Below are 16,800 nucleotides of genomic sequence, written 5' to 3'. Positions count from 1 at the left end.
CTAGGCACCGTACTTCCAAATTTCAAGGATATTTTTCTTATATAGTCCCTTCTTATCTGAATGAAATTTCACCTCTCTCAAATCATAATATCCATCAATTTAAGAAATAAATAAAATCACAGGTGCTTACCGTTCAGTGCCAATTTAAAAAAATTAAAATTCAATGTATGGTACTTCAATGAAATCGTTAAATTAACCAAAATAATGTTAAGAATATCAAGAGTTATCAGCAACTGTATGCTCTATTATTTTTCTCTTCTATATCATTGTTATGATAGTAAATAAGTATTTTTATAATTATTTTCTTACACTCACTGTATAATTTTTGGGAGGGGTGGGAGATAGTCTTTGGCTAACCCTTTTCCTTTTATATATAAATGTATTTTTTATGCATAATAATAAATGATATTATTATTATTATTAAAATGTGTAAAATCTATCGAGTTCCTGTTATCCTACGCAAAAAAACCTTTTGATAAACGTGAAACATATCTATACCTCCAAAACAAGCACCGAAAGATAGAGCCCATACCAAAGGCTGAAGTGGCAAACCCAACTCCTTGTTTTCTGATAGGTTGATGGCTATTTTGACCATCATGGTCGTGAGTGGTAGATTATCCACAAAAGAGGATGTTGAAGCGGAGATCCACAAAATCAATATTATAGCTGCTGCTAATCTGGAGTCGGGACTCACTGATGTGATTAAGGATTCAGTTTGTTTCCCAATCCAGCCTATCAACCCTAGGCGAGTGAGAGCCTGAAAAAAAAGGTTAATGAATCGACATATCGAAAGTTTCAATCACTATCGTTATCATAGACGTTGCAAGAAAACAACAACATAAACAATATCCAGTCAAAGTTCAAAGTTGAGCTTTGCCATTCATTAAGAGTATGGACTTATAATTATAGAAACGTAAACAATGAAACATAGACAAATACATCAACTTAATTGTTTGATATTACATTTTTGAATCAATTAGATTATTGTTCATCCCTTGATAACGCCAAATCAGTCAACAAAACACACATTGGGAAGATTATTGCAGTTCTGAAGTATCGAGCAGTTTCCAGTCCTTCTTTTCCTTCCTCCAAATCAATTTGATTGCTACCAGTTCGATAGGATCAAAACTATTTCAGAACTAAACCTCCAAATCCACTATAAGAAAGCCTATTATTCATTCATTCACTCACTCATTCATTTATTCATCTATTCAGTTTGTGATGGGTCAGTCTCAACCAATGAAAAAAATTAAAAATTATCATTAACAAAAAATGAAAGATGAAAATGAAAAGATTTCAAACCAAGTTATGTCGTTTTGAACGTTATGAACGTTTTGAAGAAATAAGAAGAGAGACCTTGGAAGAGGATCATGGACCAATCTTTGCCAAGATTGAAAGCACGTGCTTGAAGGTCCGACAAGACATGGAGAATACCCACAACAGGAAGTGGGGAAAGTTAGTAAGGAAACAATGCCCAAATGCAGAACAAGAACAGACCAACTATGAAGCCGCCAACGTCATCAACATGAGTTCCCGCCTGCTCACGGACATAGAGAAATCTTTGTTGAGGAAAGGTCTAAACTTCGCCATTGCACCAACATCTGTGCCCACTTTGGAAATAACAACTGCAGTAAAATTCACCAGTGCCCTTATTGATCAGATCGAGGCAGAAGGATTCAGATGGAAAATCAGAGAACAGCTAGATCGAGAACTAGTTTCAACTTTTAACATCAGCAATGAAGAACGAAGAGCTCTGAACGGACTACGGAGAGACAACACCATCAAGATCTTCCCTGCAGATAAGGGAAACGCTACTGTTGTGATGAATATTGATCTCTACGAACAGAAGATTGAAGAGGTGCTTCACAAAGGAAAATACACGAAGATCGTAAGAGACTCTACTGCATCAATTGAAAGGAAGTTGTGCCAGACTTTGAAAAAAACATGAAGTCTATTTTACGGAAAAAGAGGGATCATTGCTAACAACGCACCACAGTAAGCCCCCTCACCTGTATGTACTACCCAAAATCCACAAAAAGGATGTTCCGCTCAGACCGATCATTAACTCCAGAGATTCAGCCACTCAGAAATTGTCCAGATTTTCACTACCAATAATTAAATTATTTTGTTGAACTACTAGGGGAAATCAAAGTCAAAGAGCAGAATCAACTGATAAGTTTCGACCTGGAAAGCCTCTACAAAGCCTCTTCAAATCATACAGAAGAAGATATCCGAAGATGGGGACCTGAAAGACAGAACAAACCTAACGATACAAGTAATCATGGAATTACTAGGATGCTGTGTACGAAACTGCTACTTTCAACTGAAGGACGAATTCTTTACGCAAGATGAGGGACTGCCAATGGGAACGCCACTTTCACCTGTTATAGCCAATATATAAATTGGGTTTTTTTGAAACTCTGGCCATTGAAGAAGCTCACAAGAAGCCCCGAGTCTGGTTGAGATACATAGACGACACCTTCATAATATGGAACGGCCTGATGACTTCGACATTTGCGGAACTAGCCAAAAGTCACACCCATGCTCAATCCTTAAAGAGATGGGATGTAATCAAAGGATGCAGTCTTGCCAGAGTGACCCTGGGCGACCCTGGAAATGTGGCGCCAAAGAAATATCTGACGATGACCAAGAAAAACCGTCGCTTAACAGTAATATTTCTGACTGACCACTGTCAACTAAGAAAACACCTTCATAATATGGGGCTAGTGTACACACCTCTATGCAATGTGTGAACAGGAAGATGAAAATGTCCTGTTTTGTCTTGGCGTGCACCTGCCGTTATAAAGGAGATGTCCCCTAGTGACCTGTCCACCTTCCTGGAAAGGACAGGATGTACGTTGACCTAGAAGGACAACTCTTCGGGAGGATATACAATGGGTCACACGTGGCCTCAGTGCTGTGGGCCTATATTCACCTTCCCTGCTCTACAGATACAGATAGAACACTAACACGACACAGTAGAATAAATATTTATTGTGCTTCAAAACCACATGACATTAAAATATACAAACCTTTTTAAACAACCTAGATAAATCATATTTCGAGTGTACAAATTTCATTCGTTTCATCTATTAGTGACATTTCTGGCATTAATTTCACTCACCTCCATCATGATAAACAGTGATGCAAAAAAAATCAGAGTTGACCACTCAACTCTGGCAAGTACGGCTTCTAGGTCATGACTATCGTAAAGAAGAAGAAGTAGTAATGCGCCCAAAAACGCGGTCCATCCTAAACCCAGTTTACCTACAAACGAATTTTACTGATGTGATTGGAAAGTGAAATATTCATTTTATGGCCACTCACTCAGTGCCGGAATGCTATTCAGGAAAAACACGCAGATAACTATGAATAAAGTCACTCCAGACTTTACCAATAAACTCTTGTTACGGATGGGATACTGAAAGAAAAACAATATTGGTTTAGAAAACGCCTCTTAGTGAAAATCAAAATAAATATCTGTACGTTTTGATATGAATTTGAGATATTTATTCTACATTTGAGTTTCTCATCACATAAATAAGTTAATTATGATTCAAGTTCAATTTTTTTTAATAAACACCCAAGTTTCTTTTCAGAATGTTCATATTAAATTTTTTTTTATACACGAGTAAATTTATGTAGTTTCAACAAATCTTGGAATACTGAACGAAAAAATCAGTTGAAATCAACTGAATTTCAAGTTCTCGGAAGGTCGCTGGTGTAAAGGGAGTCCAGCGTGGGAGAGAATGTTCTGTCTTTCAGGAAGGACCCAATCCATCGGATCAGGCCCCGAGGCAGGTCAAACGCGATTAGTTTATGCAGAAGGCCTTCGTAACATACATGATCACAAGCCTTCGAGATGTCTAATAAAACGACATGGACTTTTCGATTCTGATTCAGTTCCGCGATGGTTTTTTCGACCAGTCTCAGAGCCTGTAACTCAGTGGAGTGTTCTCTCCTGAAGCCGACCTGTTCGTCAGGCAGAACATTTCGGTCCTTTACTTCTTCGTTGAGTCTTTACAGAACGACTCTTTCAGCCAGCTTAGCTGCCGATGAGAACAGACTAATCGGGCGATAGTTCTGCGGGAACAGCTGGTTTTGACCCTGTTTTGGGATCATGACGACGATCGCATGCTTCCACCTTCTGGGGCACTGTTTATGATATGTATTTCGACACAGTTGTCCGGGAGTCTTTTCAAAAATGTATTAGTTATTGAATCGACCCCGGGGCTTTCTTGGCCTTTGCGGCCCTGATGTAACCCTTCAGCTCTTCCACAGAAGCCGGACGGATGTTATCGTCATCATCCTCCCTGAGGATACGGTGTACCCGATCTTCCAACAGCATATCGCGGTCGATGTCGTCATTGTCGTCAACGTTAAAATAAAACTGACGTCTCATCGTGTCGGCAAAGGCCAACGCTTTGTCGGCGGGGGAGTAGCACACTCCCCGCTTTCCACAGAAACCGGACGGATGTTATCGTCGTCATCCTCCCTGAGGATGCGGTGTACCCGAACTTCTAACAGCATATCGCGGTCGATGTCGTCATTGTCGTCAACGTTAAGTTGAAACTGACGTTTCATCGTGTCGGCAAAGGCCAACGCTTTGTCGGCGGTGGAGTAGCACACTCCCCGCTCTCCGTGAATGGGTGAGGGAGCAGTCTTCTTCCCTCTGAGTCTGCGGGCGACTCGCCAAAGCTCGTCCTTCTCAGTCTCTAGGGATTCCAAGAGCTCCTCCCACCCTTCGTTTCGGTGATCATCGATGGCCTGTTTAACTTGGTTGGCCATCCTGCTTGCCGCAATTTCGTCTACTGGAAAAAGGGTTCACCCCTCTTTTCTCTCTCCACTTCACCGGTTTAGCGTTAGTTGATCGTTTGGCGGGAGTTGACCGGTTTCCATATGTTGCGTATTTTTACGTTAGCGTGACTGAATGCGTCATTGGACATAATATATGCAGCGTCTTTGAACTTCTTCTTAAATCAGTGATCCTTCCAGTGGATGATTTCAACTTGGGACCACTTAATGACTTAATGTTGATGACTCCAAATATGCTCTGCTATTCCCGATTTGCTTGTTTCTCCTCGCTGTGTGTTTTTCTTGTGCTCGGCAATGCGGACTTTTAATGGCCTCTTAGTTTCACCGATATAGGATTTTCCGCACTCACAGGGTATCCGGTAAATGCAATTCTTGGAATCTTAGTCCGCGTTTGGTGGCCTGCTACGGGTTGCTGCGGATGGTGTTTCCGGATCTGACGCATATTCTGATGTACTCTGACCCAATTATTCTTATCCTTTTCGACAATCCTTTGACGTAGGGTTGTACAAGCAGTGGTGATGATGGTGACAGTTAGGAGGGAGTTCGTTTTCCGCTCTTGATTACCGATTTCCGTATGTTGCGTATCTCTACGCTAGCTTGGCTGAATGTGTCTTTTGATAACATGATATTTGTTACCACTCTCAAACAAACTTATGAAAGTTACTATAGTATGCAATTAACTATACTCCTTGATTACCTCTAACAAGACTTGGTTCTTTGTATAAAGAATTTCTCTTGGGGCCTGTAATTGGATCTTATGATACTTGATAAGTTCGTTTCAATGTTTGTCTCTTTCTCTCGGGGTTGGGTATTTTCGTTGGAAACCATGGAGAATATTGTTGCCTCTTCCTCATAACAGGTGAAGGAGAAAAAGAAAAATATTGTCTAGCATCAAGATCGGTAATGAGTATTCACTGGTTAAAAATAATGGCGATTGGGAAAGAGACTGTGAACGAGTATGTTCAACAAATAGTTCAATTGAATTGTGTTTCAGAAAATGACCTCATGGAGTATACCTGTTTCTCTAAATCTTCAATCGTGGTCGAATTCTTACTTTCATCTACTGCCTCTCCGATAATATCGAGTTGACTATCTATATGACTACTGATATTGCTCTCGGTATGTCTTCGAAGCCTCATTTGGAGCTGCTGTGTTTGTTTCAATAGGGTGTCTTTAACAATATCTTCGTCTTTGCTGTACCTGCTTACAGAAGCCGCTGTTCTTTCCCAGACAGCAAGTTCGGCCTTGAGATCTGAAGAAGAAAAGATAGAAGAAGATGAGTTACACTTCAAAATTGTATCGCACAATAAGTCGATATCAACATGAATTTTTTGAGTACAATATAATGATTTTGTACAGTTTTGAATAACATATTTTTCTAACCTCTTTCCATTCGAATGTAAGTTACAAAATTGAAATCCATATCTCATAATCTTTTCCAAAATGTTAAAAAATCAATACCAGATTTGAAAAACCAATCACTAGCTTCATTCAGATAGTTTTTCTCTCCCCACTTTTCTATTGAATCATCAAAACTAATATTTTTTTCATGACAAAACACAAGCACTACGGAAAAATCCTTAAGGCGCCTTAAGAGGGTCGCCCAAAGTGATCCTGGCAAGATTACATCCTTTGATTCCATCCCATCTCTTTGAGGATTGAGCATCGGTGTAACTTTTGACTAGTTCCGCAATTGTCGAAGTCATCCGACTGTAGGTGCCACTGGGTCATAAAATTCTTAGTCCAGCCGCTTCCTTGGCTAAAGAGTCGGCAGTACGATTACCTTTACTCCTGTCATGCCCTTCAACCCAACTCAGGATAATGTTATTATCTACCGAGGCTTTGGCTAAATCTTGGTGACACTCTAGTACTAGCCCTGAGGTTATACGTTGTCTGTTCAAGACTAATAGGGTTTGTCTGCTGTCAGTGCAGATTGTTATGTTTTTGCCAGAAATTCCTTTCTTGGTTATTTCTTTTGTGGCGATTGAGATACCAGCCAGTTCTGTTTGGACCACGCTGGTATTTCTTCCCATTCTCCACTTAATCCTTAGGCTTAGTGATCTGGAGTACACTCCACATCCCAAGCCTTCTTTGGTTTTTGAGCCGTCTGTATAAATCCGTATTGCATTTGTAGCATCTGACTCTAACTCTGTGCCAAGACACATTAGTGTCCATTTTAACCCCCAACAAACGTATCGAAGCTGAAAGCGGAATTGTCTGTCCTGACATTATTATATCCGTTTTATAGACATTTATATTTCTGGAGGAAACCGATGCCTGAGTTTTCGTGGCATTAAATTTGAACCTGGTTACTTTCACCACCCCAATTTTAAATCACCTCTAGATCCTCATTAAGATAAGCAACCTCCTGCTGCCGGTGAAGATGTACATCCGCAACCGATGTTCTGGAATCCAAATGAAATGACGAAGCAAGTGTGCTGTCGTCAGCAAAACTATATATTGGATTCTTGGTTTTTTCAAATAAGACGTTGATATATTGGGGACATTATAGCTCCCTAGGGAACACCAGCGTTGATGGTAAAATTATTTGAGAGATATCCATCGAGGGCTAGTTGCAGGAAACGTTTTTTGCAGGAAGCTGGAGAGCCGAACACAAAAATCAGCCTACAAGCTGAGGGTTGGCCAGCAAACCCTCAGGCCACACACACAGTCAAAGGCCTTAGAAATAGCAAGCACCACAGCTGTCGACTCTCCATGTTTCTCGACTGCGTTATTCCAAATTTATCACTTCAAGTACTGATTTTTCTGCCATTTTTTATAACTTTTGGATTTTAAAACACGACGATTCGAAATTACGAAACATCGATAGCAACAAACTACAAAGCATTCAGGCCTGGATAGCATAATTATCATTATAATCAGAAAAACTAGCTGAAATTGAAGCATAGTATTTTGAATTTCACAGAGATACTGAAGTTATCCTTCCGAATGAATAGTAGATTTTTTAGTTCGGAGTCTAACATTATTTTTGAATGGCATACTTAGTTTAATCCTATTCGTATCCTGACATAGTTCAAGCACCCCGTGGGTTGGCCTACCTATCGGGCGCGTTCCCAGGTGGCGGATAGGGGAACGGCCAGGGGACTGGCCTTACGAACGGGGTCGCCGGACTCCTGGTCAGTGGCAGAAATAAGTACGGCGAGGGGAACTAAAACTCCTCAAAAGCCTTTGCAAAACATACCACCATGGACCAGCCTACCCAAGCTAAGGTGTAATGAATCGTGCCGACAGCTGAATGGCCGCAGGGTGATATGTGGTTACGAACGATCCCTTTAGGGAACTTTGCGAAACCTCATTGTAATCAGCCTACCTCTGGTAATGTGGAGTTCTACCAGAGGTGGCCAACTCTTCCCTTGCTACTCGTGGGAACACACATGAATGAAACAAACACAAAAACAAGAACAACAAAAACAAAAACCAATCCCGAGGCTGGACAGAAGTGCTCACCTCAACTTAAGGCGGTGGCTGAGGATGAACAGAAATGTCCATCCCAATTTACCGCTTGGAATGAGGCAGGACATACCAGATCACTTCGTGATGTAATACAAAGGCCAAGGCGTAAGCGCATTTGCGGCACCGAGTCCAAAAGAAGAAAGAGAGCGAAGGAAGCAGGAGTGGCAGCAACTATAAGTGCACCCTCCTCCTCCCCTACTCCACCTCCAACATCGAGGGCACTTCCTGCGGCGGGCGCAAAGAGCTCCGCCTTGAATAAAGGCAAGGAACCGGCTATCCCTGCAGAAAAGCTCCTCTATTTGTGCACCTCCACGGAGGGAACCCCAAGACGGTTGAAGAAGCCGCGCAACGACAGTAATGTCGCTACACCCTCCAAAACCTTCGCGGAGGCCACCGTGAGACATCTCAAGGTTGCCAAAGAGAGTGTGTGTTCGGCGAGTTTCGACCTACACCTGCCAAAATAAAGGAGATGTGTCCTAGTGGCCTGTCCACCATCCTGGAAAGGACAGGATGGATGATGACCTAGGGGGACAACTCCTCGGGAGGATGTACAATGGGTCACATGTGGCCTAAGTGTTGTGGGTCTACACTCAACCTCCCTACTCAACAGATACAGATACAGATAGTTCAAGCACCTCAAGTACAAATATCACTGTATTTCAGGAAACCTACACGTTACAAATCGCATTTAACCACTCCTGTTTCAACCACTCTGCAGTTTGACTTACAGTGAAGATTTTCCGAAATAATTCCACCAATTACATACTATCTACTGATATAGAACAACTATTTACAATTTCTTACCTTTCAGTTCTGTAGGTTCATCGTAAGCATAGTACTTTTTATCTCTGTATAAGATGCGAATTTGAATATAAACAACAACGAGGACAAGCAAAGCTCCTGCACCCATATGAATTGTAAATATACCAAAATTGACCCCCTGAAAGAAAGTAATGGAGTATTTTTGAAACTTTCACATTTGCTGCAAATAATAAGGATTTGTTCAGGAAATAATGATAAACTTTTACTAATGTTCGAACTTATTCCATCAGCTACTTACAGATTGTACAACTTTTTGGTTATTTGCGATGATGACATTAGGAGGATCTCCTATTGGGGTTATTGCTCCTCCTATGTTGGCAAAGATCAGTGTATACATCAATATTTGTCGTGGATTCACTTTCATCACTTCGCATAACCTGAAAATATGTTTTTTGATCAGTAAATTATTCCCCGGACTGATCAATGTTTTGACTAACTTTAAAGAGCTGCTGAACCTCTAATTCGACAAGAAAAATCAATGAACGAAAGAATAAAAGAAATATATAAGAAACCAGATTCGCCTTTGTTACTTTTCATTTGTTCAACAATTCAAAGAAAAAGTTGCCCACTTTGGAACCCTAAAATGAGCAGTCCAATTTGTTGAACGCTATTTTTACTCCTTTTTTCGTGCAGAAATACTGTTCAAATACTGTACTGTTCAAAGTGCCCCTGTATGAGTCGAAGATGTCAAAATAGTGAATAGCCTGTTTTATGATGGAAATTCAACAACCTTATGCTATGTTTGGAAGGCGAACCTCACAACGAATATTACAACGATCGTCTAATGTGAACCTTATGAGAGATTAAAACTGTTTTCTAAAAAAGGATTCCATATTTCTGAGAACTCGACTTTACTTCTTACCTATCTGTGACAGGATATGATACACCCTTTCACTCTCTAGTACTGGGAGTAATGTCAGGGAAAAGCATAATCTATGTTACTCTTAAATAACTATCATACAACACAAAACAGGACCAATGAATTTCCAAATGAATTTAGTTTCCAGCGACTCAAATCCAACGTGAATCACTACTTTCGCACAGGCACCGCTCTTAGAGCGCCCCAGAGATTTTCCTGTAGTGCTTGTGTTTTGTCTTTAAAAAAAATGCAGTAATTTGAGAACTCTAAGTGATAACCTAATCGTATAGAATGAAAGTATACGAATCATATTTCGATGAACTGAATTTCCATATATTACTGGAGTTTTTCCCAACACCAAACCGTTATTTTAACACTTCGACACGTGTTTCGATCACCAAGTGATCATCTTCAAGAGGAAAATCAAATTTCCTCTTGAAGAAAAACGTGTCGAGATGTTAAAATAACGATTCGGTGTTGGGAAAAACCTCCAGTAATATTCATTACCACACCAAAGATTCCAAACAGTGCATCACAAGTGCATGAACTTTCCTAGTCTAAGATATTGGTTACGAAAGGCCTGATAGACAAGAATAGATTGACCCAATAATGAACATAAAAATACCCAGTAGCAACGCCAAATATCTGCTCTGAACCCAATACTGAAGACAAGAATACCCAGAACAGCCAGCGTCAACGCCGAATACTCGTATCTGCTTTGAAGCAGCTACATGGGAACCAAAATCTTTTGAACGTCACCAGATCGGGAAATAAGTCAATAAGAAACCAAAAGAATATATACTGGGAAAATATACCAATGGGAACACAAAGAAAACTTGTATAGAAAGGTCCTTAGAGATGAGAACTGATGAACTTTTTTTTCAATCGGTGCTACATGGAATTGTCATATATTGACCTACCACTGATGTACATTCACAACAAATAATAAATAAATATCTATCTGGCTATCAATACTTCGAAATGACTGATTGTAATTGAAGTATTCCTTGTACATAAAAAACCAAATAAAAATTCGGCTATAGTGAAAAATCAAACCGGGGACAAGCTCAAGTTACTTTCCACAAAATATTTTCAATGGATTTAGAAACAATGAAGAAGAGAGAAATGAAACTTTCTATGTTTTTTACCACTTTTATTTGTAACTAACGTTACTGCAGTTTTGTCTTATACGGACATTTTCAAACTAACAATGGTTCATTATATTAGCCATTCTATACCACCCCTGTAAGTACTAATTGAGGTACTTGGCTTGATTGAGTACCTGAATTTACAGTTTACAATGCTGATGTGCCAATTTGAAAACCGGCTAGTAAACTAAATCGATTTGATCATTTAAGAGGTTGCACCCGCAATATTTATGCTTGTGAATTTCCAAGGATTCTAAATAATTGAGTTTGTAACCCTTTCTTGCATAGTGCAAAATTTCCGTATCGTTTAGATTCGGAAAATTGTGGTTGCATGCCAAGGAATGGTTTGAAAACGTCGAATCTTTTTTTCCTAGTCTAAAGGACCTTTCATGTTCAGCATACCGTTTTTGGAAATTTCGGCCACATTGTCCCACATAAACACTGTAACACTCCGAACACTTAAGCTTATACACTCCAGATTTCTCCAACTTGTCCAACTTTCTTTGGCATTGAAAAGGAAATGAGATAACCTGGCATGTGGTCTGAATGCCACTTCCACATTGTTTTTTCTGAAGAAACCCGCAATTATCTCTGTTCTTTTTCCTTAATATGTTAGCGTTACCCATTTCTTGATTTCTGGTTGTTTGACCTGAGGGTATATTAATCTGTAAGTGAATTTACGACTTTGTTTTCTGACTAACTTCTGGATAGTATCTGCTTTGAAACCATTATTATGACCTATCTGTGTAATTATATCAATTTTCCTAGCTAGATTGTTAGCAGAAGAAGGCAGTGAGAACGCTATGTGCAACACTGAATTGTAGGCTGCTAATTTATGACTGTCTGGATGAAACAAACGGCTACATCCACCAATTTATGGATTTAGAAACATTTGAATGTTTCATTTGTCGAAATTATGAGGTAAAAATCTCTTTTAGAATGTATCAACATTATACCATTATTATACCTACTTGATGGTGATAGGTGTAATCAAAAGAGCAGTCGTTACATTATCCAGAAAGAAAGAGACTATAGTTGTGAGAAGGCATAACATATTTATCAGTGGCCACAATCTCCCTTTCGCTTTCTGAAAAATAAGTTTCAAATTATTCGATTTAGCCAACTACCCACTTTATTTCCTTGGTTAGAAATAAGAAGTCTTACCTTGTATGCAAAAACGGCAGCATAATCGAATATTCCAGTTTCACTGAATATCGATACTAGAACCATCATAGAAAACAACAACGTCATGGTTTCGATATCTATCCAAGATATTATCACATCCAATGTTGGTCTTTGATCATACGATGCTAAGATTGCTACAGTCAGCGTACTAGCTAACAGGGAGGCAAGGGTTCTATGAATCAACTAGAATATATGAAGTTTTGTAGAATAAATTATTTCAAATTATTGACAAAAATTAATAGCAGTATCAATGATAATAATTATACAATTCTTGCACTATAATTGTATTGAAGACACACTTCACCCAAAATAAATACGAATCTAAATTAATGGTTATCAATGATCTACAAATCTGGTAATCGTGAGGGTCATTCCCAGTCTTACTATCTAGTGCTATAGAAAATGTTGGTCTCAATTCTGACGAACAACTAAGACATGTGAAGATGAGCATCAGATGAGCACCAACATTATCTTCTTCTTCTCCTAGCAGTGAGCTACAACAAGGGGCAGCCTTGAATGACTATCATAGTCACCAGCTTTGTCGACCTTCAATTTCCTGAATAATGAAATCTATCGAACAAAACCAGATTGATTAGATTGATTTTGAGCCAGATGATCCAATTCTACCTATGTGGATAATGCTCGTACAATACTGACCTCAAATATTATAAGAACGTACAACATAATCAAAACCAGAGCTCCATAAATGATACCGTCATTGACATCAATCGGGTGTAGATTGTATCCCATAGAAACAGGAAAATTCGTATTCAGATTTGTCTTGAACTGGATTCTCAACATTTTGTAAGAGGCGTCGTCTACTTCGAATTCGTTAAGGTCGATTATTTTCAAATGATCTACTTCTGGTACTTGACCGATCATCTTTTCTGGTACTATAGGAACTTTCCACGCCTCAGACACGTTCTGAAACAAATTGGAAATGTTCAAACTTAGCACTATTGAATAAAACTAATGGAAATAACAGTATTAAGGTATCTTTCGACACGTGTTTCGCTAATCAAGTTAGCATCATCGTTTTGAATCAACTTGAAATTTTTTTGCGTCTTCATTTTGCTTGGCTAACTCTTTCTGTTTATTTCCAAGAAATTCAATAAATACCTAACCGATGACCTCTGGATCTACAGCTGGCTCAGTGTGTTTGAAAGCAGGAAGTATTTCGAGCACTGGTTGTACATTAGTGCCGGCTTTCAGATTGTCTTCAGATTTCGTAGCCACTTTTTTCTATTACTGATTTAGCAGTGAAGATGATCTCTGTTTCGGAATGGTTGGTAAATTTCACAATCAACCTTTGATTTCTATTTATTCACTATCTTCCACCAATGAACTTTGAACGGTCGGAAAAATACTACGTCTAGCTGGTTTCTCCTCGCTGTGTGTTTCTCTTGTGCTCAGCAGTAAGGACTTTCCATGGCTTCTTAGTCTAACCGATATAGGATTTGCCGCACTCACATGGTATCCGGTAAAGCAATTCTTGGAATCGCAGTCCGCGTTTGGTGGCCTGGTTTTTGTGAGGCTGCTATGGATAGTGTTTCTGGATCTGAAGCAGAATCAGATGTTGTACTTGGACCCAATTATTCTCATCCTTTACGACAATCCTCTGACGTAAGGAAGGGCTAGCACTGGTTGTGACAGCTTCTTTTCCTTGTGAGGATTCACTAGATTCACCAAAGTATTGATGATTCCTCTTTTGGTAGGCTGATGATGGTTGGATTTGTGATTCAGATACTGTCCCGTATGAGTAGGTTTTTCAGTGTACAGATGTTTCTCACTCAGTGTTAGTCCTCTTCATCAATACGTCTAAGAATGGCAATTCGTTGTGGATTCCTTCTCCATTGTGAAAGTAATGGAAGGACTTACGTTGTTGATGTACTTCACGAAGGTGTCTAGTTCTGCTATCCATGGTTCCATACTATGAAAGTTTCGTCAACCTATCTCAACCAGACTCGGGGCTTCTTGTGGGCTTCTTCAATGGCCAGAGTTTCGAACTACTCCATATATACGTTGGCTATGACTGGTTAAAGTGTCAATCCCATTAGCAGTCCCTCATCTCGCGTAATAAATTCGTCCTTCAGTTGGAAAGCAATTCCATATACATCATCCTAGAACGTCCGTGATTACTTCTATAGGTAAGTTTGTTCTATCTTTCAGGTCCTCGTTTACGGATAGCTTTCTCTGTATGATTCAAAGTGCTTCTTCGACAGGAACGTTGGTATACCTGAAGGCTTCCCACGCCGAAACTGATTGATTTTCTTGCTCCGTGATTTCAATTGCCTCTAGTAATTCGACGAAATGCCTTGAATTCTTCACAGAAGATATTTTTTCCTTGTAGAGGTTGTATATCTGTATTTGTAGAGTAGGGAGGGTGAGTGTAAGGCCACATGTGACCCATCAGAGGTTGTATATTTCAAAGTGAAAATCTGGCCTAAAATTTTAGTTTCATAATTAACGTATGGTGGTAAGAGTTCTCCTGCTGCATTACCATACATCATCAGACAAATGGTGCTGTAATGTCATGTTGTAACATGTTCTACATGTTCGAACCAAACTATACGTTAGAAGTCTTAGACCGCGAAGAGTGGAGAATGAAAGTTATCGCGAGAACATGACTTGGCAGGAACACCTGGTATACAGACGAGTCGAAAACCGAACAGGAGACGGAAGCTGGAATATACTGTGCGGTGAGAAATCTTCATTCATTTCAGTTACTTACTCGGTCAGTATATATCAGTATTCCAGGCTAAAGTGTATGCAACAGCCAGGCTGCGATAAGGGCACTGACGAATCAGAAAGTGATACCGAGGCTGGTCTGGAAATACCGTGTAACTAGCGGAAAGGAATAGATTGACTGGATGTCAGGACACTAAGGTATCCTGGGCAATGAAAAAGCTGACAAATGTGCTAGACACGGATATTCAGTTCCATATGTAGGCCCTGAAGCAACTGTGGGGGTACTATGATCTTCAATATGAAACCGGATTGGTAAGTGACTCCACAAGAAATATAAAGAATACTGGGCAATACACACAGGAACAGACACATGGGAAAACATTTATGAAGGAGCCGTTGGAGAAAATAATCTGAGAACTGCTTCGACAAAGCAGGGATCGGCTCAGAAAGAGTATAGAGCTACTCATTCGACACTGTTCTGTAAGAGGACATCCGAACAAAATGAGCAGAGGCAGCTGGTGATATTTGATGCGAATGTGGGTATTTCAATTACAAGAGGGTAAAAATGTATGTACAACCTAAATTAGTTCCAGTTAAATATGACATACGTCCAGCATGAGACATATACACACTAGTAAAGGAAACAAGATTGTTGGAATGAGTTTCATGAAAAACATGGGAAAAAACGCAATAATCATTTGAGGCTGCAGTATTTTTCGTAGACTTGGAAGCAATAGGTGAATTAGGCGACCCATTTTGTTGCAATTTGTTGCGTCATCAACCAAATGAATTTTATCATAATTATATATCAATTATATACGAAAGCATTTATTTGTGTGGGAAAGTGAAAATGGAAGTGAGCCCTATCAGATATAAGTAGAGACCATTTTTAAAGTTAAGAATCAGTGTACTAAATTTTGTGGAGACGCCAACTTGGTTGGTGAAAACGAGCGTCGAGGATTCAGTTCTACCTTTCATTTTCTGCTATATTTACCTGAATAGACAACACTTCGAACTCCCGAATCTGAGTGTACCTGGAAGGTTCTTCTCTGGTAACCATTAGCTGAACCCAAACAGTCATCCATTCTCTTGACATTTCCTCGTAATAAGAAGGAAGTAGTGCTCCTCTCAACATAACTTGGACTTTATTTTCTCTCGGCTCTTCGTATATAACGTGACCTTAAAGTTGAAAACACGATTGAAACATTCTTTAGTCACTTGAAATACGAATGAAAACTTCACAAACGTTGGAAACCATACAGATATTTTTTATGAACTCTCAGTGAGAGAAATTTGACACACTGTGTATTGTCAGGTTCGATTATCCTGATTATCCTTGTACATTATGTACAGCATACAATGCTCGGACTGCAACAAATTCTATATCGGACAAAACAAAAAAAACTGATCCAAACCCAATAACATATAAATCAAACCTCGCCATACAAAACAAACATAACTTTTCCCCACCAGAAAAAACATCAAACTCATAAAACAAGTATGGACATCTGGGAACACCTAAACATCCATAAATTCAAAAATCATAATTCACTTATCTAGGTACAAATACAAATCAAAACACTGCAAGACCTAACATTCAATATAATACACAATATAATACACATTCCTAAAAACAATGGAACTAGGGAAACTCCAACACAAAGGATATTACCTGATGTAACCCAAATACATGCAAATTTAAAGAGACATCCGGAAGACAGGAGAGGACAAATACCTGCACTAAGACTTTCTAACCGTATAAAAGAACGAACAAGAAGATAAACGTTCAATTTGAGTAGAGCCATGAAG

At 39.4% G+C, this 16,800-nt stretch overlaps 1 protein-coding gene across 4 annotated transcripts in view; it reads right to left on the bottom strand.

The window, feature by feature from the left end:
* LOC141479878 (P protein-like) overlaps window positions 1-16,800 on the bottom strand; it is a 36,764-nt gene that overhangs the window by 10,306 nt on the left and 9,658 nt on the right. For 3 of the 4 annotated variants that reach the window (XM_074184095.1, XM_074184094.1, XM_074184097.1), the window contains 10 exons: window positions 15,986-16,170; window positions 12,961-13,227; window positions 12,283-12,486; window positions 12,090-12,205; window positions 9,350-9,488; window positions 9,094-9,229; window positions 5,832-6,067; window positions 3,328-3,421; window positions 3,125-3,267; window positions 499-757 (listed from right to left, as the gene is read on the bottom strand). In XM_074184095.1, the coding sequence (XP_074040196.1) occupies window positions 499-757; window positions 3,125-3,267; window positions 3,328-3,421; window positions 5,832-6,067; window positions 9,094-9,229; window positions 9,350-9,488; window positions 12,090-12,205; window positions 12,283-12,486; window positions 12,961-13,227; window positions 15,986-16,170 (1,779 nt within the window). The remainder of the gene's footprint in view (window positions 1-498; window positions 758-3,124; window positions 3,268-3,327; window positions 3,422-5,831; window positions 6,068-9,093; window positions 9,230-9,349; window positions 9,489-12,089; window positions 12,206-12,282; window positions 12,487-12,960; window positions 13,228-15,985; window positions 16,171-16,800) is intronic. The other variant, XM_074184096.1, reaches the window with a different exon arrangement.

This window comes from Leptinotarsa decemlineata, unplaced genomic scaffold (assembly GCF_025532065.1).
Source record: "Leptinotarsa decemlineata unplaced genomic scaffold, Ldec_3_MD MMD2_tig00026354_RagTag_RagTag, whole genome shotgun sequence".
In the NCBI taxonomy this organism is placed as follows: domain Eukaryota; kingdom Metazoa; phylum Arthropoda; class Insecta; order Coleoptera; family Chrysomelidae; genus Leptinotarsa; species Leptinotarsa decemlineata.
This window is presented reverse-complemented; position numbering and strand designations above follow the sequence as displayed.